This window comes from Lithobates pipiens, unplaced genomic scaffold, assembly GCF_037356315.1.
Source record: "Lithobates pipiens isolate NorthernLeopardFrog02 unplaced genomic scaffold, aLitPip1_a1.2 Scaffold_8, whole genome shotgun sequence".
Lineage (NCBI taxonomy): Eukaryota > Metazoa > Chordata > Amphibia > Anura > Ranidae > Lithobates > Lithobates pipiens.
In genome coordinates this window covers 276,339,673-276,363,645 of record NW_027507903.1, presented here as the reverse complement: position 1 = coordinate 276,363,645, position 23,973 = coordinate 276,339,673, and the positions used below count along the sequence as shown (strand labels likewise).

General features: G+C 39.5%; 1 protein-coding gene across 1 annotated transcript in view; it reads left to right on the top strand.

Annotated features, from left to right (window-relative positions):
- LOC143962680 (dynein axonemal heavy chain 3-like) overlaps window positions 1-23,973 on the top strand; it is a 2,426,925-nt gene that overhangs the window by 386,331 nt on the left and 2,016,621 nt on the right. The window contains exons 20-22 of the mRNA XM_077472045.1: window positions 13,589-13,819; window positions 21,385-21,483; window positions 21,969-22,108. Coding sequence (XP_077328171.1) covers window positions 13,589-13,819; window positions 21,385-21,483; window positions 21,969-22,108 — 470 coding nt within the window. The remainder of the gene's footprint in view (window positions 1-13,588; window positions 13,820-21,384; window positions 21,484-21,968; window positions 22,109-23,973) is intronic.

Below are 23,973 nucleotides of genomic sequence, written 5' to 3'. Positions count from 1 at the left end.
TGCCTTGGCACTCTCAATACTAGCATATGTCATTTTTGCAGAAGTAGAACTGGTCTTTTTGTTCAAAGCCCCACCCACAACTTTGACAACAGGACCAGGAAACAGCTACCAAGTTCCTAGCTGTCACTGTCACTTGCAAGAGGTACCAGCATTCAAAATGCCTACTAGTGGGCATGCATGTGTATTGCTGAACGAAAGTACAAGTAATCTTGGGAGATATTATTATGAGGTGAGCAGTACACATGGCTATGTTTATACACTCACAGCTCAAACTTTAAACTAGTAGTTTGGAGCCAAGTGTTCCTGAGGTTTGTGGGTAAACAAAATTTAGAAAGCTCATTCAAGGAAACTAAACATGAGGTGGTAGTTTGTATATTATCTTATTAACTGGCGCATTTACTGACACTTTTAGCTTAAACATTAAAAATGATCTAAAATCATTTTTTTTGGAGGATTGGTAAGCAGTGTAAATCTCTGTGACTGTTTTTTTTTTCTCATGACCCTGCTAGGGAGATTTAAATTCTCTTTTAGCTTTGGTTCCAATCCTGTAGTGCAAATTGTTTAATATAACTAGGCAAAATGTATATGTTTGGTGGGGGTTGAATTTTAAGGTTGGATTGAGGTAAAAGATAAAGTGTTAGGGTCAGGTTAAGTGTTAAGAATACATTATAGGGTTGAGTTAAAGGTTAAGTGTTACAGGAAAGTTATGTTTTTGGATTCAGACTATTAAGTATGAAGGGTAATGTTGGTTAGGTTTGGGTACTTAATCGCAGCTTAAGTTTGAGGAAGGTGTAGGGACACATTGTTTAACTATTTTATCATCAAAACCCTCACATTGAAAAGTGACTTGCTGCTAGGCAGAATTCCCTAAATGCTTTGCCACAATGTCTACTTAAAAATGCACCTGCCATGCATCACAACGTTAGAAGATAACAAAAGCAGTATTCAGTGTATAACACCTTATTAAATGTATTCTCATGCACATATAAAGGTACTTCACATGTCATGGTTAAAGAGAACTCTACCTGAGGCTCAATGAGTACATGCTCTCAGCACTGAATAGATACTGGTTGGTTACGTTTTCTGCCATCTTATCTGCTATCTTAAATTAGACTCAAATATCTAAATACTCTACACAACTTAGATTTCAAAGAATTATATTATAAGCTTTTTTTAATTGATGTAGCTTATAAAAAAAAACTGATTTTTTTGGGGGGGAATAATTGTATACTATAGTCAGCCACTCCAAACCAAATGCCAGTTTTGGATGCAAATTAACTTTTTGTATTTATTCATGACCCACAAAATCATGAATTTTAAATTTCTCTAGTAGGCCCCCTGCTTTATATCTGGCGATCCACATCCTTGTCTGTCTGCTTGTGTGGCTCCTAAGATAATTTAAATTAAACAATTTAGAAACAATGACAATAACAATAAGTACATTCAAACAACCCTCTGTTCAGTGATTGCCACTCACAGCACAAGGATAAAAACCATGAGTAGGGGTCAGGCGACTAGAGGAGTAGAGGCGGGGAAAGAATCTGATGAAATAATGCATGAAATCGATATCAGTTCATGTTTTGCAGACTTGTCTTGATGCAAGTACTATATACATCTTATATACAGCTTGGCAAATTATATTGTAGTTATGATAGATTACATTTTTTTTCTAGATAAGAAACCTGGACAATTTTGCCATATACTGTCTGTTATAGCTGGGGCAGCGTTTAATGCAAGTGAACCTTGGGCAAACATTTAAAAGCAGGTGAAATAAATCTACATGAACCATTTATCTGCCAAGGTTTTGCAATCATGTTGGCCTAAATAGCAGTGTTAGCTGAGTGATTGAGTGATTACCCTATACACTGTGGTTTAGTAATAAAGCTTTTTCAAGGACCTACCCCAGCCTATAACTGGACATTAACCACCTCAGTACAGTGCAGTTACACCCCCTTCCTGACCAGACCAATTTTCAGCTTTCAGCGCTCTCACACTTTGAATGACAATTACTCAGTCATCCAACACAGTATCCATATGAAACTTGCGTCCTTTTTTCCACACAAATAGAGCTTTCTTTTAGTGGTATTTAATCACTAGTGGGTTTTTTATTTTTTGTGCTATAAATAAAATAAAACGTAAATTTTGTGAAAAAAATGCCTTTTTCTTCGTTTCTGTCATAAATTTTTGCTAATTAGTAATTTTTCTTCATAAATTTTGGCCAAAATTTATACTGCTACATATCTTTGGTAAAAATAACCCACATTAGTGTATATTATTTGGTCTTTGTGAAAGTTATAGAGTCTACAATCTATGGTGCCAATCACTGAAAATTCATCACTTCTGATCAGGCCTTCAGTACATCAGGTGTATCTCATTTCTTGAGACTCTAACTAGTCAGGAAAGTACAAATACCCCCCAAATGACCCCTTTTTACAAAGTAGACATCCCAAGGTATTAAGTAAGTAGCATGGTGAGTTTTTTTAAGTTGTAATTTTTTCCCACAATTCTTTGCAAAATGAAGATTTTTTATTTTTTTTTATTTTTTTTTACTAAATTGTCATATTATCAGGTTATTTCTCACACACAGCATATGTATACAACAAATTACCCCCCAAAATACATTCTGCTACTCTTCCCGAGTACGGCGATACCACATGTGTGAGACTTTTACACAACCTGGCCACATACAGAGCACCAACATTGATGTAGTACCTTCAGACGTTCTACGAGCAAAAATGACGCATCTCATTTCTCAACCACCTATTACACTTTTGAAGGCCCTGGAGTACCAGGACAATGGAATTTCCCATAAAATCACCCCATTTTGGAAAGCTAACACCCCAACGTATAATCTGTGAGGCATAATGAGTCTTTTGAATGGTTAATTTTTTTCCAGAAGTTTTTGGAATATGTGGAAAAAAATTAAAACGCATTTTTTTTTACACAAAATTGTCAATTTATAAGATATTTCTAACACATAGCATGTATATAGCAAAAATTACACCCCAAAATACATTCTGCTACTCTTCCCGAGTACGGCGATACCACGTGTGTGAGACTTTTACACAGCCTGGCCACATACAGAGCACTAACATTGATGTAGTGCCTTCAGACGTTCTATGAGCAAAAATGACGCATCTCATTTCTCAACCACCTATTACACTTTTGAAGGCCCTGGAGTACCAGCACAATGGAATTTCCCATAAAATTACCCCATTTTGGAAAGCAAACACCCCAACGTATAATCTGTGAGGCATAATGAGTCTTTTGAACGGTTCATTTTTTTCCAGAAGTTTTTGGAATATGTGGAAAAAAATTAAAACGCATTTATTTTTTACACAAAATTGTCAATTTATAAGATATTTCTAACACATAGCATGTATATAGCAAAAATTACACCCCAAAATACATTCTGCTACTCCTCCCGAGTATGGCGATACCACATGTGTAGGACTTTTACACAGCCTGGCCACATAGATGGGCCAAACATTGAAGTAGTACGTTCAGGCGTTCTAGGAGCATAAATGACAAATCTTATTTCATTCCTACCCATCACACTTTTGAAGGTCCTGGACCACCAGGACAGTGAAATTACCCACAAAATGACCCCATTTTGGAAAGTAAACACCCCAACGTATATTCTATGAGACATGGGCTGCAAATAGGTACTCGGGTACTCTGATGGGCTGGAGATAGGTACTCGGGTACTCAGGTGGACTGTGACAGGTACTCGGGTACTCAGATGGACTGGAACAGGTACTCGGGTACTCTGATTGCCTGGTGACAGGTACTCGGGTACTCTGATGGCCTGGTGACAGGTACTCGAGTACTCTGATGGCCTGGTGACAGGTACTCGGGTACTCTGATGGCCTGGTGACAGGTACTCGGGTACTCTGATGGCCTGGTGACAGGTACTCGGGTACTCTGATGGCCTGGTGACAGGTACTCGGGTACTCTGATGGCCTGGTGACAAGTACTCAGGTACTCTGATGGCCTGGTGACAGGTACTCTGATGGTTTGGTGACTGGTATTTGGGTACTCTGAAGGGCGGTGACAGGTACTCAGATGAACTGTGACAGGTACTCAGGTACTCAGATGGGCTGTGACAGGTACTCGGTACTCTAATGGACTGTGACAGGTACTCGGTACTCTAATGGACTGTGACAGGTACTCGGTACTCTAATGGACTGTGACAGGTACTCGGTACTCTAATGGACTGTGACAGGTACTCGGTACTCTAATGGACTGTGACAGGTACTCGGGTACCCTGATGGGCCGTGACAGGTACTCGGGTACCCTGATGGGCCGTGACAGGTACTCGGGTACCCTGATGGGCTGTGACAGGTACTCGGGTACTCTGATGTGCCGTGACAAGTACTCGGGTACTCTGATGTGCCGTGACAGGTACTCGGGTACTCTGATGTGCCGTGACAGGTACTTCGGTACTCTGATGGGCCGTGACAGGTACTCGGGTACTCTGATGGGCCGGGACAGGTACTCGGGTACTCTGATGGGCCGGGACAGGTACTCGGGTACTCTGATGGGCCGGGACAGGTACTCGGGTACTCAGATGAACTGTGACAGGTACTCGGGTACTCTGATGGGCTGGGACAGGTACTCGGGTACTCTGATGGGCTGGGACAGGTACTCGGGTACTCTGATGGGCTGAGACAGGTACTCGGGTACTCTGATGGGCTGGGACAGGTACTCGGGTACTCTGATGGGCTGGGACAGGTACTCGGGTACTCTGATGGGCTGGGACAGGTACTCGGGTACTCTGATGGGCTGGGACAGGTACTCTGATGGGCTGGGACAGGTACTCGGGTACTCAGATGTGCCGGGACAGGTACTCGGGTACTCAGATGGGCCGGGACAGGTACTCGGGTACTCTGATGGGCTGGGACAGGTACTCGGGTACTCTGATGGGCTGGGACAGGTACTCAAATACTCTGATGGACTGTGACAGGTACTCTGATGGACTGTGATTGACAGGTACTATGAGGGGTGGTGACAGGTCCTCTTTATTGGGGGGGGGGGGGGCAATCAGTATGTTTGGTGTACACTGTATGCGGTAACGAGATGTTACCGCAATCTCCTCCTCACACACGATCGGTGTGTGAGGAGGAGAACCCGGTAACATCCCTTTACCGCGGTTTGTTTACATTTTAGTGATCGGCTGTGAAAGGATCACAGCCGATCACGTGGGTAAACAGCCAGCCAATGGCTGTTTACCAGTGTCGGTGACGAGCAGTGTTCCCGGGGAACACGCCGCCACCGACGTGCACGCGCAGCGTGCTCGCGATCGCGCGCATGCGCCGTGCACGTAGGGGGTGTGACCATCTGTGATCGGCTGTGACTTCATCACGGCCGATCACGTGGTAAACAGCCATAACGAATGGCTGTTCACCCCCTTCGGTGGGGAGCGGTGTCTCCGTGACACGCCGCCACCGAAGAAACAGGGATGCGCGCGCACGATCGCGCGCATCCCTGTTTAAACGGGAGGCCGTCATATGACGGCCTCCCGCCGCAATAGCTGCGCCGCCTGGCCGTCATTTGACGGCCGGCGGTCAGGAACTAGTTAAATGAGCTACAACTCCCTCTTGCTCATTCTGTGCTCTCCCATCATTTTAGAGTGTTCCATGTCAGTAAGAGAAAACTCATTGGCTCACAATGGTGACCTGTTCTCCTTGTGTCAGCGAGGCTGGCAGCAAGTCAGATTTAGGTAACCATGCTAGTGTGGAAATACATTCCATGATTTTTTTATGGATACCATAGCTGAATTAAGTGCTATTTTTACATACCTGCCAGGAATTCAGCTATCTCATGTTTATTGGTCAGATTGTGATAAGCATAGAATAGTTTTTTTTTGGAAATTGATCTACTCTTGGGTGGCATGCTATAATGAATTTAAACCAGAGTTCCAGATGTTTATTTATTTATTTTTCTAAATAACCCCCGTAACACTTAACGCTCGTTGAGTACAAATCAGCATGCGTGTTGTCTATTTTATTGTTTTTGTTCTTTGTGCATCTTTCTGTCCTTATGCTAAACTCCAGATTCAGCTCACAGTCATCCTTAGGTGCAGCTGGATTCCCAGCATGCACCTCCCAATCTTGTGCATGTGTGGTGGGAAAGAATTAGGGCCCACTGTGTGTCTAACTGAATTTCCAAATCAAAAATAGCACCCATCCCCGCTTAGCATTGTGTCATTTCCGGTTGTGAAATAAAGCAATGCTAGCAGCGGGGATGACCATTGACTCCTGGGATTGATGACATTGCAATTCCAGGAACCCATGGACAAGTGGAAATTACATGGACACAAGTGTAGCCTGGAACATCAAGAAAGGTATAAAATGTGAAAAAAAGTATCCAAAAAATCATGACATCCTCCTGGATCGTGCATCACCCCACGCTAGCGGGGCCATGCATATGCATGATCTTTCACCTTCTGTGTCCCCTGGAGCCTTAAGACTGATCACTATATCAGCCTGCTACTGGTACCATGTGACTGCTGTAACCAATCACAGCAGGTCACATGACACGTGTAAATGATGGATGGCTTCTTTTCAAATTTCAAAGAGTTTTATTTTCACAAGATAAAAGAAAGGGTATTACACATACAGTGCGTATACATATTGCGCCTTGAATCAATAACAAGTACAGAAAGGCTTATGAAATCTTATAACACTGCATAGATAGAGCCTCAATAGCCAGTATAACCGCAAGTTGGCATATACGTGACATTCAGCAATTCCCCTGAGGGCTGAGACAGGGCCAGAATGAGATATGCCAAAACCCGGCACCCCAAATGGGAGCAAGCTGTGCCGGGCCAACATACCCCCCCCTATACCAGAAACTCCTTCTCCCCCCGGGAAATTCTTACTAGTGCAACTGATCTGAAGCCACTTGAGTGGCATAGTACCAAATGTAAAACAGACCGAAACGGCTTTACTTAAACCTATAACCATAAACCTCTAGGTTAGAGGAGCCTGGAAGGCATAAGGAAAGAGAAAGAGAGAAAGAAAAGAAAAGAAAGGAAAGCTCAGAGGGAGAAGAAAAAGAAGGGAGAGAAGAGCAACACCTAATGCTCTATAGGTAAATTAACCTGGCCTTGAGAGAGGCCCCGAGGTAAGCCCCATCAGATGGGCCCAGGGTTCCCAGATCTTGTCAAACTTATCGGATGTGTTTAGAAGTAGGATGGCTTCTTTTCAAGCCATCCATTGTATAAAATTGTTTTGCTAGCTGTGATTGGTCATTGTGATCGTATGGTACAGACTGGGACAATCAAAGCCCATCTGTACCATGTACCATGTGATTAGCACACTGAATGAATCCATTTCATTCAGTAAAATGCTTGTATATAGCAGTGAAATGTATTGCTATATGCAAACATAATGTGTAAAAAAAAAAAAAAATACTTCCCTAGAGTAGTATAATGTTACTATTGTAACATTGGGGGTTATTTATTAAAGGAAAATCTACTTTGCACTGCAAGTGCACTTGGAAATAAAGTTGCTGTAGATCCGAGGGGGACATGCAAGGAAAATAAAAAAACAGCATTTTAGCTTGCACATGATTGGATGATAAAATCAGCAGAGCTTCCACTAATTTCAGATCTACCCTTTAGATTTACAGTGGCTGCACTTCTAAGTGCACTTTCAGTGCAATGAGGATTTGCCTTTCATAAATAACCCCCATTATATTGCTCTGGTCAAAATTTGTTAACAAAGTTGTAAAAAAAATAAAGAAATATAATTTAAAAAAAATGTTTTTTATATTTTTCATACAGTCACCAGTCAGTGTCCCTGATCACCATCACACCCATCATATGATGAGCCTGTACTGCACAGGTGATAGTATGTCAAAAAATAATAATAATAATAATAATTTCTTAATTTTCCAAAATCTTATGACCAAAAAATGACTACTTCAAAAAACTTGCAATGTCTCTTACTAAATAACTTGGACTTTCTGCTTTCCAAAAAGGAGTAATTTGGGTAAAATCTTTACTGTCCTGGCAATAGGCTATCAATACATCAGGACTCATCCATTTTCAGGTATATACCATAGTTTGTGGACTGTATAACTTTTCTACAGACTAAATAATATACACTGATTTGACTTATTTCCACCAAAGAAGAGTAGCAGAATATATTTTGGTCTAAATTCATGCAGAAAGATTCGTTATTTGCAAAAAAACAGAAACCAATATATTTTTTTTCAAAAAAATTTTTGTTTTAATTTATTTAGCAAAAAAAACCCAGCAGTGATTAAATTTCACCATAAGAACGCTGTTAGTGAGAACAAAATTATACAAATTTAGTTTATGTACAGTGTTGCAAGACCCCTCAATTGTCATTGAAATGTGCTGAAAGATAACAATTGGCCTGGGCAGGAAGGGGTATAAGTTCCCAGTAGGCAAGTGGTTAAATAAAAAGTGTAAGAGCCAAAAAATTTATATAAAGACAAGAAAAATGGTGAAATGCAGGAAATGAATAAAAAGTTACCAAAATAAAGATTCTTTACCAACTTGGTTAATTACATTATATTATACCTGATTTAAGATAAGATATTTGCAAACACTTGTTTATAAATTGATAAAAATATTTTTTGGGCCTTTTACCTTTGTGGAATCTGAGAGCAGCAAAATCTGTGAGATGCTATACTTTCTATGGAAAATAAAATACTAATGTTTAACTTTATAAATTCGGTAAGTTCTATACTAGCTGCAATAGTACATCAACCAGGTACACATTTTGAGACAGATTACAGCTAAACTTATCATAAACAGCTTAATACACAGTTGAAATAAATATTGTTGATTGCTTTACTTGTCAAAAGATATGTACCTCTCTGATGAAGATACTGAAGTTAAACAATAAAGCCTGGCTATAAACTGACCCATTGATGACTGTGATTAGGCAATAATTAGAGCCCTTTCACACTGAAAGCATCGGGCATCAGAGGTAAAGCGCCACTTTACTGTCATTTTAGCAGCGCTATTCAGCCGTTAGCTGGGTGGTTTTAATCCCTGCTAGTGGCCAGAAAAAGGTTAAAACCGACGGCAAAACGCGGCAGCAGCAGCATTTTGTCTGCAGTTCAGCAGAACTGCCCATTGATTTAAATGGGCAGGGGTGTTTTAGGATCGGTGTATACACTGCTCCTACAGCACCTGCTACTTGCAGGACTTTTTGTGACATCAGGCTTTCACACTGGGATTGCAGCTGAGGCTTTGTTCAGGTGTTTTACAGGTGTTATTTTGAGCGCTAAAGCGCCTGAAAAATGGCTCCAGTGTCAAAGGAGTCTAAGAGAAAAGCAAAACATTAATAAGGCTAACTCTCTGCTCTCCCCTCTGATAAACATACCTATTCAAAGCAATAGAGCCCTGGTTGGCTCACTCGCTGAGTATAGCCTCCTTCTCTCAATTTAAGTGCTGTTTGCAATACATTTTAGAAGAATGATATCAAGAGATGAATGGTTTTGACACCTTCGAATTGTATGGAATATTTAGTGTTTTAGAGAATAAGGTATAAGGAGGTGTGTTCAATCATCTCTTTCTGGTACAAGCAAACATCTTATTTTGTTTTCTTTTCCTTTCTCCTCTTATGGTTGGGTATTCATAGATTACATAAATCTTCAATAGCTACACAAAGTTAAGAGAACATACCTTTACAAAAACAACCTACTCTACTACTTTATTAAATCAACCCCATTGCATTATAAGCAAGGATTCTTCTTTAACTGTTCAATGATAAGCTCAGTAAGTTTTATCTAATAAGCTTCCCTGATACATTTAAACCTATTCAGAGTGTCCTATTTCTTATTTTTTAGATGAATTTACCTCAGATATTCTTCAAAGCATTCAGTTGACATTTTAACTAGTGTTGGAGGGTCACTTTCTCTCATTCCTTGGCTTGCAGTATAAATTTTAGCTCTTCCAAGATGACAGAAAGACTGAATTATTTATCAGCATTGAAACATCTCACCCTGATGATACATCATAGTTAAAGAATCCTGGCCATCAAGGGAAAAGTCATATGGTGATCCCTCTCCCCACCAACCCTTCTCAGCTGTTGTGAGAGGGTGGCTGTCAAATATGAAAATTACATCATACAAGGGGGCTTGTAAGCAGCAGAAAAAAAAAAATCCAGAGCAATAAATTTGGGAAACTAACTGCACCGTGACATCCTATTTTATCTTTCAGTAATTACTTTCTGCAGTTCATAAATGTTCCTACGACTCAAGTGTTTGGCTCTATTCTTCAAAGGCTAGATTAACTAGTTTCATTTAAGGGCTGCTGGTTGCATCATTTCACATAGAAGTCTGGAATAAATGCTCTTGAATCTTTCACCAGCAGCAAGTGAACAGTTCATTTCTTGTGCTTTATATAATCTTCACTGCAGTGTTGTTCTACTTACATGAGGCTTGCTAAATTGGATTTAAGGATTTAGAAGTCAAGTTTATTCTCCTTAAACAAGCGTAGAGAGCGCAGTGAACTATTTTGTCTCACACCTGTTTTAATACATTTTGTTCAAGCATTTACTGATTTATCTGAAAAACATTGTATCTGAAGCAAGTTCACAAAAAGGAAACAATTCATTAATTTTTCTATGTCAGTATTAAAATATGGAAACATGCTAGACATCAGGACCTTAATAACATGTCATGAGTCCCCATAGCAACACCATTAAGGGGCTTCTCTGCTTATATCATCTCTATCTCCAAAGCACTTCCTATAGTCATGGAGAAATACAAATTGCTCTCATAACAATCATATAGGCGTAATAAACTACATTATTTTAGCCAAATGTATTTGCAAGAGGTTCTTGCTACATACATAACACACTGAGGTTTATTTACTAAAGGCATACAGACTATTCACTTTGCAAAGGAATTAGCCCCAGAGCTTAGGGTATGGTTAGCGTTCTTTGCAAAATGAATTTTCACTACATTCACTAATCTTTGGGGAAAATTTCCTGGCAAAGTTTCGCTTCTTTTGCAAAGTGGCCCATTTACCTTTAGTATATCAACCTCACTATATAGCCAGAATAAACAGGACCCCAGAGCAGTGGCGTGTCATTGTTATACTCTTTCTAGAAATATGCATGCTCACACAGGCACACACATCCATAAATAATTTCGTAGATATTGGGAAATTTGTCATTGCTTTTAGTATTGAGTTTTGAATAGTGACAAGAGACCTGTGTATTGAAGATCCAAACTCCTCCTACCCGCTGAGATAATTTATGCTGGATTTTTCTTTTACAGCAGTATGTGTTTAGTGAGGAGCCTCTTTAGCCATGTTATGATAATTTTCAAGCCTTTTGGCTCCAATATTAAAGTAATGATCATTTTATGAATATATATATATATATATATATATATATATATATATATATATATTCTTATAAGGATCCCTGTTCTGGTGTATTAGCTTTGTGAGTTGAACCTCGGGTCTTATTCAGAAGACACTCCTTACCAACCACACACTGATGTTACTGTTATTAAATAAAAACTCTTTCCAGGATTTAAGCAGTCTAAAGCCCCATACACACTATCAAATTTTTTGCTGATTTTTGTCTTCAGATTGACCAAAACCATGTAGTGCAAGGGCCTACCTGATTGCATACACATTGAAACTCCTAAAGTTTGACCTCATATTATATGGTTTTGGTAAATCTGAAGGAAAAAATCAGCAGAAAATCTGATAGTGTGCATGGGGCTTCATACAAATCAACAGACTTTTTTTGTATTCATTTATTTTCTCTGCTTATATAGAAGATGAATTAAACCACAACTAGAGGAAAACTTTTTTTTTAGTTTTCAATAGAGTTTGGAAGGCTTAGAACCCCTCTTAGAATGTATTGCTGTCTGTTGTATCCCTGCTAGTGAGATTTACCCCTTGATGTATCCCGTCAAACCATTGCCACTTGTACTGATAGTGAGGGAAGGTGTAAAGTTTTTAAATTCCATCATAATAGAAATAGAAGGGAAATCTTCCATCTATTCTTGTGACAGCTGTCTAAAAGGAAATTGACCTCACTTTGGAAAGATTTGCTCTTACTTTCTGTTGTGTCTACAAAAGTGAAAGATAATATTTTGAATGGGACACATATGTAAAAAAATGAAGGGGTTTAAACCAATCCATACTATATCAAAAAATAGAAAAAATGCCTTGGCTGTAGATATATTTTAAGATTCCTGCTGCAGCAGGAAGGATGTGACTGTATGAAATCAGGCGACAAGGTAATTTCTGGGGTCCCTAAAAGTATCAAACAGATTTCAACAAATATCTCTGTTTTAGAATCTCATGTTCTACCTTTCCTCATCCATATGCAGGGTTGAATGCCCTCCCCCTAAATCATTGTAGTGATACTATCCTAAGTGCATACTAAGAGATTAGGTGACTGATGTCTTAAGCCAATCATACATGGAGTGAAATTTGTCAAATTCAACAGGGACCAGCCACGATTCATCCATACAGTACATGGGCAGGCCTCATTGTGTTCTGCCGACAAGAAAGGCTTCCCCATCAGTGCAGACTGGAGTGGAAGGAAAGAAAATCAAATCATCTATGGGCTGCTTTAAGCTCTTCTCCTTTCTCAGCCTCCTGATTATAGAATATGCAACTCCCTTAGGACATTTTGAAATTTTAAGCTCTTAATACTTAGTAAAATACATGTTCATATTAGGTGCATTGCTGAACTTATTCAAAGTCCCATGAACTACTCACAGAAATGACTGAATCCTGATTTTTGAAGACATCCAACTCATGTTTACAAAATGTATTAAAGTGTATGTCAGGGCTTGCATTAATGTTTCCTATGTTTTATCCCTTTAAAGACCATGCACGTACAGAAAAATACCTGCTGATCTGCCAGAAATCCACTTAGCTGCTTAGTCCTGTTGGTTGACAGCACACTGCATTTTTGAAGACTCCCGTCTAGTTGTCTTTTGCTAAGCTAATCAAACCACCCCTTATCCTATTCTCCATAACATAGAGAACTGTTCTGTGGTTCAAGACAATAACTTGAAGGGCTAATTAGCCTACATAAGCTAGCACAGGAAGTGTGCACAGGACATAGGACAGTTTTGAATTTCTTACATTATTTTTATTTATTTTTTTGCACACGGAGATATAACAGAATGCTTTCAAAGTATATTTGACAGACAAAATGTAGAAAATAAGAAAAGTTTATTGTTAGAGTTTACATATACCGTACTTTACAGCTTGAAAACATGTTAACTGTTGATTTATATTGTGTTGGCTGCTGTTACAATGACATAATAGTGCTTAAAATGTGAATACTTCTACTAGAGTTTGGGGAGCATGGGTAGAATACATGGATAATTCTGGGATATAGTTGGCAGTAATCACAATGTAAGAGATCACAGCATTGCTAAAACTTTCATGTGTCTGAATTTGTGGCCAATATATTGAAACAACTTAGGTTAGTACTCTGATGTAGTCTTACTCATTCAATGTCAGGAAGAATTACCCAATATGAATGCTTCTTAAAAAAAGTATATGTATAAGTATTTAATACGACTTCCCGATAATTATGTGAGTATTTTTATTTTTACCCAGGTCGGATTTACTATCACTCCACATGAAAGTACAATTCTTTTTGAGGTTTTGCAGTTTGGTCTTGAAAAATATCTTGATGATTTAAATCTGATCAGCTCTCAGGCTAGCAAAGAGTATGCTCTGGAGAAAGCACTCAACAAAATGAAAACAGATTGGGAGGATGCATGCTTCAGCTTTTCATCCTACAAGGATGGAAATAGCTATGTGCTAGCCGCTGTTGATGAAATTCAGGTAACTACTTTTATAATAATGTTAAGTTACCCTATGGCCTGTAATGCATATATGAGGCAGATAATTTTACATTATGCTAAAAAGATTGATTACACTTATAATTAGAATATTTTCAATTTGGGTTCAGACAACCTAGTGCACCAATGCAACTGACATTTAAAGTGCTCTTCAAACTTTATATTGTGCTTATCTGACTTATGAAACTAGTTAGATGAATACATTGTGCACCAATGTTTTATGTGTGTTTGCCCTGAAGTGAATTGTTCTAAGCAATGTGTTGGCAGTGATTAAAAATATTTGATTAAATGAGGACAAATGTTGTAATCCATTTTTCCTCCATGCCTCAAGCACTCTTTAGAAACATATACCCATAGGTTGGCTGAGTTAGATATCTGCCTAGCAATATTTAAAAATGCTATATCTGTGGCTAGCAGATCCAGCTGAACAATAACAGGAAATTAAATGTCTGTATTGAGGCTCTTTTTCTGTGCAAGTTGTGTTTATTTTAACCACTTCAGCCCCAGAAGATTTTACCCCTTAAACCACTTATTTACCGGGCTATAGTCATATGACGTCCGCAGTTGGGATCTCCCATACTCATCCTCGGTTTCTCACCTCTCCTGTGGGCCCCCTGGGACCCACAGCGTAGCTTTCGAGCATAAGATGTGTCTCTCGGACACAGCCCATCCCAGATCCATGTAAAGAGCCAATAAAAATTGGTTCTTTACCATGTGACCAGCTGTGTCCAATCACAGCTAGTCAAATGTATTGCCCACGTGCACAGCGCTCATGCACGCCCCTAGGGCACACACAGAGAGCCGAACGGGGACGAGGCTTGTCACCTGACACAGCCCAACCCCCGATCGCAGTAAAGAGCCAATTAAATTGGCTCTTTACCACGTGATTGGCTGTGTCCAATCACAGCCGGTCATAGAATGTCAACAAACCACGGTAACAAGATGTTACCAGGTTCTTCGCCTCACACACTGATCGTGTGTGAAAAGGAGATTGCGGTAACATCTTGTTACCACTTACAGTACACACCAACCACACTGACTGGCCCCCTAATAAAGAGGACCTGTCATCACCCATCAGAGTACCTGTTACCTGCCATCAAAGTACCTGTCACCACCCATCAAAGAAGCTGTCACAGCCCATCTGAGTACTTGAGTACCTGTCACAGCCCATTTGACTACCCGAGTACCTGAGTACCTGTCACAGTATATCTTAGTACCCAAGCACGTAAGTACCTGTCACAGCCCATCTGAGTACCTGAGTACCTGAGTACCCAACACAGTATATCTGAGTACCCGAGTACCTGTCACAGCCCATCTGAGTACCCGAGTACCTGAGTACCTGTCACAGCCCATCTGAGTACCCGAGTACCTGAGTACCTGTCACAGCTGATATGAGTACCCAAGTACCTGAGTACCTGTCACAGCCCATCTGAGTACCTAAGTAACTGTCACAGTATATATCAGTACCTGAGTACCTGTCACAGTTCATCCAAGTACCTGAGTACCTGTCACAGTCCATATGAGTACCCGAGTACCTGTCACAGCCCATCTGAGTACCTGAGTACCTGTCACAGTCCATCTGAGTACCTGAGTACCTGTCACAGTTCATCTGAGTACATGAGTACCTGTCACAGCCCATCTGAGTACCTGTCACTGCCCATCTAAGTGCCTGTCAGCACCCATCAGAGTAACCAAGTACCAGTCATCAGGCCATCAGAGTACCCGAGTACCTGTCACCAGACCATCAGAGTACAGAGTACCTGTTACCAGGCCATCAGAGTACCCAAGTACCTGTCACCAGGCCATCAGAGTACCCGAGCACCTGTCACTAGGCCATCGGAGTACCCAAGCATCTATCTCCAGCTCATCAGAGGACCCGAGTATCTGTCATCAGCCCATCAGAGTGCCCAAGTATCTATCTGCAGCCCATCAGAGTACCAGAGTACCTATCTGCAGCCCATGCCTCATAGAATATACATTGGGGTATTTGCTTTCCGAAATGGGGTCATTTTGTGGGTAATTCCATTGTCCTGGTGCTCAAGGACCTTTAAAAGTGTGATGGTAGGAATGAAATGAGATGTGTCATTTATGCTCCTAGAAAGCCTGAAGGTACTACTTCAATGTTGGGCCTCTGTATGTGGCCAGGCTGTGTAAATGTCTCACACATGTGGTATTGCTATACTCGGGAAGAGCAGCAGAATGTATTTTGGGGTGTAATTTTTGCTATATACATGCTATATGTTAGAAATATCTTATACATTGACAACTTTGTGTAAAAACAAAAAAGATTTTCATTTTCTTTCCATGTTTTCTGAAGACTTGTGTAAAAAAATTCAAAAGACTCATGATGCTTCATAGAATATATGTTTGGGTGTTTGTTTTCCAAAATGGGGTCATTTTGTGGGTAATTCCACTGTCCTGGTGCTCCAGGGCCTTCACAAATGTAATAGGTCATTAGGAAATTAGAAGTTTAATTTATGCTCCAAAAACGCCTAATGGTGCTCCCTGCATGTTGGGCCTCTGTATGTGGCCAGACTGTGTAAAATTCTCAGACATGTGGTATTGTCATACTCAGTAGGAGTAGCAGAATGCATTTTGGGGTGTCATTTTTGATATATACATGCTTTGAGTTAGAAAAATCTTATAAACTGACCACTTTGTGTAAAAAAATATAAGTTTTAATTTTCTTTCCATGTTTTCTGAAGACTTGTGGAAAAAAATGAACCATTCAAAAGACTCATTATGCCTCATAGAATAGATGTTGGGGTGTCTGCTTTTCAAAATTGGGCCATTTTGTGGGTAATTCCACTGCCCTGGTGCTTCAGCGCCTTCACAAATGTAATAGCACGTTAGGAAATTACTGATGGTGCTCCCTGCATGTTGGACCTCTCTGTGTGGCCAGGCTGTGTAAAACTCCCAAACATGTGGTATAGCCATACTCAGGAAGCGTAGCAGAATGTAATTCTTAATTTTCCCAAGAATTGTGGGAAAGAATTACAACTTAAAAAAACTCACCATGCCTCATTATAAATAAATATGACTGTCTACTTTTAAAAAAGGGGTAATTTGGGGGTATTTGTAATTTCCTGACATTTCAGGGCCCCAAGAAATGAGATAGGCCATCAGTGCATCAGGTGTGATCAGGTGTGTTCAGGTGTGTTCAATTTTCAATGATTTGCACCATAGCTTGTAGACTCTATAACTTTCACAGAGACCAAATAATATCCACTAATTTGGGTAATTTTTACCAAGGATATGTAGCAATATAAATTTTAGCCCAAATTTATGAACAAAAAATACTTATTTGCAAAATGTTATCATAGAAACGAAACAAAAGTGTTTTTTCTTCAAAATTTCGCTTTTTTTCACTTATGTTGTAAAACATAAAAAATCCAGTGGTGATTACATACCACCAAAAGAAAACTCTATTTGTATGAAAAAAATGATACAACTTTTGTTTGGGTACAGTGTTGCATAACTGAGTAATTGGCATTCAAAGTGTGAGAGCACTGAAAGCTAAAAATTGGTCTGGGAAGGAAGGGTGTATAAATGTCCTATATTGAAGTGGTTAATGACCAGGCCATTTTTTGTGATATGGCACTGTGTCCTTTTAACTGACAGTTGTGCAGTCATGCGATGCTGTACCCAAAGAAAATTGATTTCCTTGTTTTCTCAAAAATAGAGTTTTCTTTTGGTGGTATTTGCGGTTTTTATTTTTTGCACTGTAAACAAAAAAAAACAATATTTTTTACTTTTTGCGATAATAAATATCCCCAAATTTAAAAAAACAGAACAAATTTCTTCATCAGTTTAGGCCAATATGTATTCTTCTACATATTTTTGGTAAAAAAAATCCCTATAAGCATATATTGATTGGTTTGTGCAAAAGTTATAGCATCTACAAAATAGGGGATAGATTTATAGCATTTTTATTTTTTTTCTTTACTACTAATGACAGCAATCTGCAATTTTTAGTGGGACTGAGACATTGCGGCAGACAGATCACACACTTTTAACACTTTTTTGGGACCATTGACATTTATACAGTGAACAGTGCTATAAAAATGCACTGATTACTGTGTAAATGTCACTGGCAAGGAAGGGGTTAACACTATGGGGCGATCAAGGAGTTAAATGTATTTTCCTCATGTATGTTTCTAACTGTGGGGGATGTGACTGACTGGAGGAGGAGACAGATCGCTGTTCCTAATTACTAGGAACAGCAGATCTGTCTCTCCTCCCCTTTCAGAATGGGAATTTGTGTGTTTACACACACAAATCCCTATTCTGGCTCTGATGCCCCCAAACGTGGGTGGCCTGTGGACATCACGGCTGCTGACCATACGCATTAGGTACACACACCTGCTATGGCTCTTAAAGCAGCTTACGTACCAGTATGGCGATTCATGGGAACAAGCCAACCTGCCATCGTATAATGATGGCGGCTAGTTGGCAAGTGGCTAAAGAAATGTTGTTGACCATTGCTTATTGTCACATACACTATATTATCAAAAGTATTGGGACATCTGATTTTACACACACATGAACTTTAATGGCATCCCAGTCTTCATCTGTAGGGTTCAATATTGCGTTGGCCCACCCTTTGCAGCTATAAAAGCTTCAACTCTTCTGAGAAGGTTGCCCACAAGATTTAGCAGTGTGTCTATGGGGATTTTTGACCATTCTTCCAGAAGCGCAATTGTGAGGCCAGGCACTGATGTTGGTTGGGAAGGCCTGGCTCGAAGTCTCCACTCTAATTCATCCCAAAGGTGTTCTATCAGGTTGAGGTTAGGACTCTCTGCAGGCCAATCAAGTTCCTTCACTCCAAACTCGTTCATCCTTGTCTTTATGGCCTTGTGCACTGGTCCAAATCATTTGGTGGAGGGGGTTATGGTGTGGGATTGTTTTTCAGGGGATGGGCTTGTCCCCTTAGTTTCAGTGAAGGGAACTCTTAAGGTGTCAGCTTACCAGGACATTTTTATGCTCCCAACTTTGTGGAAACAGTTTGGGGAAGGGCCCTTCCTGTTCCAACATAACTGCACACCAGTGCACAAAGCAAGGCCCATAAAGACAAGGATGAGGGAGTTTAGGGGGAATTAACTTGACTGGCCTGCACAGAGTCCTGATCTCTACCCAATAGAACACCTTTGGGATGAATTAGAGCAGAGACTGCAAGCCAGTCCTTCTTGTCCAACATCAGTGCCTTACCTCACAAATACGCTTCTGCAAGAATTGTCATATATTCCCATAGACATACTCCTAATCCTTGTGGACAGCCTTCCCAGAAGTTGAAGCTATTATAGCTGCAAAAGGTACGCCAACTCAATATTGAACCCTATGAACTAAGATGCTATTAAAGTTCACGTGGGTAAAGGCAGGCATCCCAATACCTTTGATAATATAGTGTATGCAGATATACAAGGTGTTGTAGTGTGTCCAATAACACAATATCTAAAATGCAATACTTTATTTTTATTTATCCATTATGTAAATAATCATTTACAGTAACTTTTTTAATAAGAAAAATTGCTTCCCTGCCAACTGCTAGTTCACAAATCACCAGGCACAATCAATGATAATTACAACTGCACAGCAAAATCTAAAACCACTGTTCACCACCCCGTACAGAATTTATCTGATGCATTGACCAAATACTAAAACAAGACCAAACAAAAATATGCCATGCAAAAGACACATGGCTTTAAGGCATAAACATGCTGCCAGATTACTTTTTCGAACAGTAATGAGTTAGTAAAACATCTGAAAATTGAAGATGCATCAGAAAAGTAAGTAATGATGAGATAAAATTAACCTGTATATTTTAATAAAAATGAAAGGCATTGGGCATTAATTTACTGGTGATTAGAATATTATTTACATACTCAAGCAAATACCTGGATAGGTAAAACATCTACGCCTTTGACAGTAAACCACTCAATTTCCTCCAATGATCCCATGTACTAGTTTTTTACTGATGTACAAACTAACAGGATTTACAGTTCTTGACTTTTTGGCCATATGAACCATATTAAAAAAGTGGCCCCCACTCTAAACAATATCGGCTGAGCACATGAAGTAAATGGGTGTGTATGCCTATGTCAGGAGTCAGGACAGTCATAAACAACTAGGGGCAGATGCTGTACATGGAAAGCTAAGAGAAATAGGGCCTTTCTTTCAAAACAGCCTTGTGATGATCAAGATTTTGAAAAGTCCTGGTGGCACACAAGGTTGTAATGGAATTTTGGATCTTGCATAATTGATAAAACTAGAGAAAAGGTTTATTGGGAGATTCCCATGGTCTTGTTGAAATATTATTTCTGGCTAATTACTTCATTGTATAGGAAATGTTATACAATGCATAATATGTACACTTCACACGTAATTTTAGTGTGGGGATAGAACTGTGGACTTAACAAAAGTGTTTAATTATAACTGTCTGTAACTGATCCTGGTGCATCAACTCATTCTATTACTTCTATCAGTAATGATTATGAAAACGTATGGATCTTTAAGTCACTTTGAAGATGTATCTGAGGTTCAGTGTTAGGTGAAATGTTCAGCAGGCAATGTGGGATTTATGGTTGGAATTGTTGGTTAATTTTGAGCATGCAAACCATTGCCATTAGCATCAGTAGATCACAAGTGTAATGTTTTGGCTCTTATAGACTCTTCCTCCAGCCAATGGTCTGTGCAAAGGTACAGGCCTTCAGTTACAGAGATAGAGGAATAATAAATAGACTACAAGTGTGGTGATATCACTATACTTGTGCTCCACTAATGACTACAGTCCCTTTGTTGTGACAGAAGATAGTACTTGTAGTTTTTTTATTCACAACTTTCCTGGGAATGAAAGGTGCAACTGTGTGGGTGGAGTTACACTCAGTCATGTCCAATTCAAAAACAACAAAAGTGAGCGGAGAGATGAACTTGTTGCTCCAGTAAGTGGGTGAGGCAGTTGTGTGGGGGTGGAGCTGTGCATGCTCACAATGTTTCATGTTATATCGCTAATATGGGCGTAGCATTAAACATGGTCTGAAAGGTGGAATTAGCTACAAAAAAGGCCCTGTAATCCAGATTCCATAACATAGAGACAATAAAATAAATTTTGGTAGTAAGAAAAGTAGACAGTTAGGGATGAATTGTGTTTATACACAGTGTGTGTGTGTGTATGGCAGTGTTTCTCAACTCCAGTCCTCAAGGCGCCCCAACAGGTCATGTTTTCAGGATTTCCCTCAGATGAAACGGCTGTGGTGATTACTAAGGCAGTGAAACTGATCAAATCACCTGTACAAAATAATGGGAAGCCTGAAAACATGACCTGTTGGGGTGCCTTGAGGACTGGAGTTGAGAAACACTGGTGTATGGTATGTATGAATGGAAATCTCTCTCTCTATCACCATCTATATTTCTTTTAGTTCCATGACACATTCTTTCAAAAATCAGTACATGTATTTTTATATATTGCTAGCTTAATTACACAAAATTTGTGATTATATACGCTTCCATTGATCATCAGCCTCACTGTCATTTCTTCTTTTCCTGTTAAAGGTTTTGCTGGAAGACCACATTGTGAAAACAACAACCATGAAAGGCTCTCCATTTATTGCACCATTTGAAAAAGAAATATTAGCATGGGAAGCTAAGTTGGTATGTTGCCTTTTGAGAAGCTCTTGTTAAATTTAATTAGCTTTTAGATTTCATCTCCATGCCACATCTCAGATTTCACCACCCAGTCAAGTCCATGCTTCACTAACTTTCATTATATATAGCTTTTCAGGACCAGCCTTGCCATCAGCATTCTGTAGAATATTAAAAGGGGAAAAACAAGTATAAAATTCTTTATGTCAAATTCATTTCACTTTGATTTTTATTATGTGAGCTTAAATGCAACAGACACAGTCACCCAGTAAGGTTAAATCATTCAAGTGAGACACAAAAAGAGGCAGCTGTGTTGGCTCATTCTTCATTGTTCTTCAACAAGTACAACAAAAGCAGAGGACAAGGAAATAAGTCTCAACCCTATGAAAATTTGATTGAAAAACATTTTTGGAAAAATAAAATGATTTCTGCATTAGCAAGTTTGTTCCAGTCCAAAATTATTTTTGGCTTGATATATTTTATTTCTTGTTCAGCGACACTTTCAGGATACTTTAGATTCCTGGCTCCGAGTTCAGATGGCCTGGTTATATCTGGAACCCATTTTTGGATCAGAGGATATACGTAACCAAATACCAGTAGAAGGGGAAAAATTTGAAACTGTTGATTTGAATTGGTAAGTTGGCTGCAAACATAAATAGTAGCTTACATGATGAGTGTGTGCTTAAATTGTATGTTTAGTCAAATCTTTTTTTCCTTTTGCTTTGGCTAGAGTGTGCTCCACAGTGCCATGGTAGTTCATTGAAAACTAAAAGCCAACTGTGAATGAGTGATGTGGCCCCGCTAGCTGTCAGATCCGGGAATCAGAGGAGGTGGGGGTGCAGGAGCTGGTCCATTCTTAACATGTTACATGTTACACCCTGAATACTGTATGTAACGTGTCAGGTTCTTCCACCCCAAACTCGCTCATCCATGTCTTTATCGACCTTGTTTGTGCACTGGTGCACAGTTATGTTGGAACAGGAAGGGCCATCTCCAAACTGTTCCAACAAAGTTGGGAGCATGACATTTTCAAAAATTCTTGTTATGTTGACGCCTTAAGAGTTCCCTTCAGTGGAACTAAGGGACCAAGCCCAACCACCGGAAAACAACCCCACAACATAATGTCCACTCTACGTAAGGATTTGGATCAGTGCACAAAACAAGGTCCATAAAGACATGGATGAGAGCGTTTGGGGTGGAGGAACTTGACTGGCCAGTCCTGACCTCAATCTGATAAAACATTGGGGTGAATTAAAGCAGGGACTGCAAGCCAGGACTTCTTGTCCACATCAGTGCCTGACCTCACAAATGTGCTCTGGAATAATGGTCAAACATTCACATAGACACACTCCTAAATCTTGTGGGTAAGACTGGGCTGCCATACAATTTCATGTGTGTGTGTAAAGGCGGTGTCCCAATACTTTTAGTAATATAGTGTAAATGTACCCCGCCATCAATATAATATAGTGTAAATGTACCACCCCCATCAAATCATTCTCTGCAGCTATTACCTTTTGTACCACCACCCCCTCCCTTCAGAATGTAAGCTCTATGAGCAGGGCCCTCCTGTACCTTTTGTATTGTACTGTAATTTTGTTGCCCCCCCCTATACATTGTAAAGCGCCTTGTAAATTGTTGGCGCTATATAAATTGTGAATAATAATAATAATAAAAAATGTGGCCTCTCAGCACGTGGGCCTACATGCCAAACAACCAGATATGTACGGCCCTGTGTAAACCACTGAGGGTGTACTCCCTGTGCGCTAACTGCATATCTATTTCTATCACTTTAGTTGGTATATAAACATATTTTGATTTTATAGTTAAATATAATAGATGCAGACCAATGTTTAAAGGGAATGCTTTCATTTTCTTATTAGCAATGGGCGATACAATGGGTAACACTTGTAAACACTTAGGTAGATGGGTCCTGACATTGAATGATGAGAAAGTGTAGTCTGTATAGCATCCAGTATATATCCTATAGTTTGTAGGAGCTTAAACTTTCACACAAACCAATCAATTAACACGTATTTGGATTTTTTTAAATCAAAAACATGTAGCAGAATACATTTTGCCCAATATTTATGTAGAAATATAATTTCTTTTTGATTTTTTTATTGCTAATGTTAGTTTTTTTCCCAAAATATTCAACTTTTATTATTTATATCACAAAAAATAAAAAAATAAAACTGTGTTAATCAAATACTACTAAAAGGAAAACTTTATTTGTGTGAAACGGAATTACCAGGTAAAGTAGCACAGTGCTGAATAGCAAAAAATGTCTTGGTCATGAAGGGGGCAAAATCTTCTGGAACACAAGTGGTTAAGCAAGTGAACACAAATGTTCTGTTTAGCTGCCCATAAGGGGCATTCTTCAAACTGACAACCAATGTAATGGACCAAACACAATAACATGCTGGGCACTAGGTTCAGTTTTTCTAAGGGTTGCTAAAATTGTCACATTGTGGCAAACTGGCTCAAGTTCAACAGCATTCC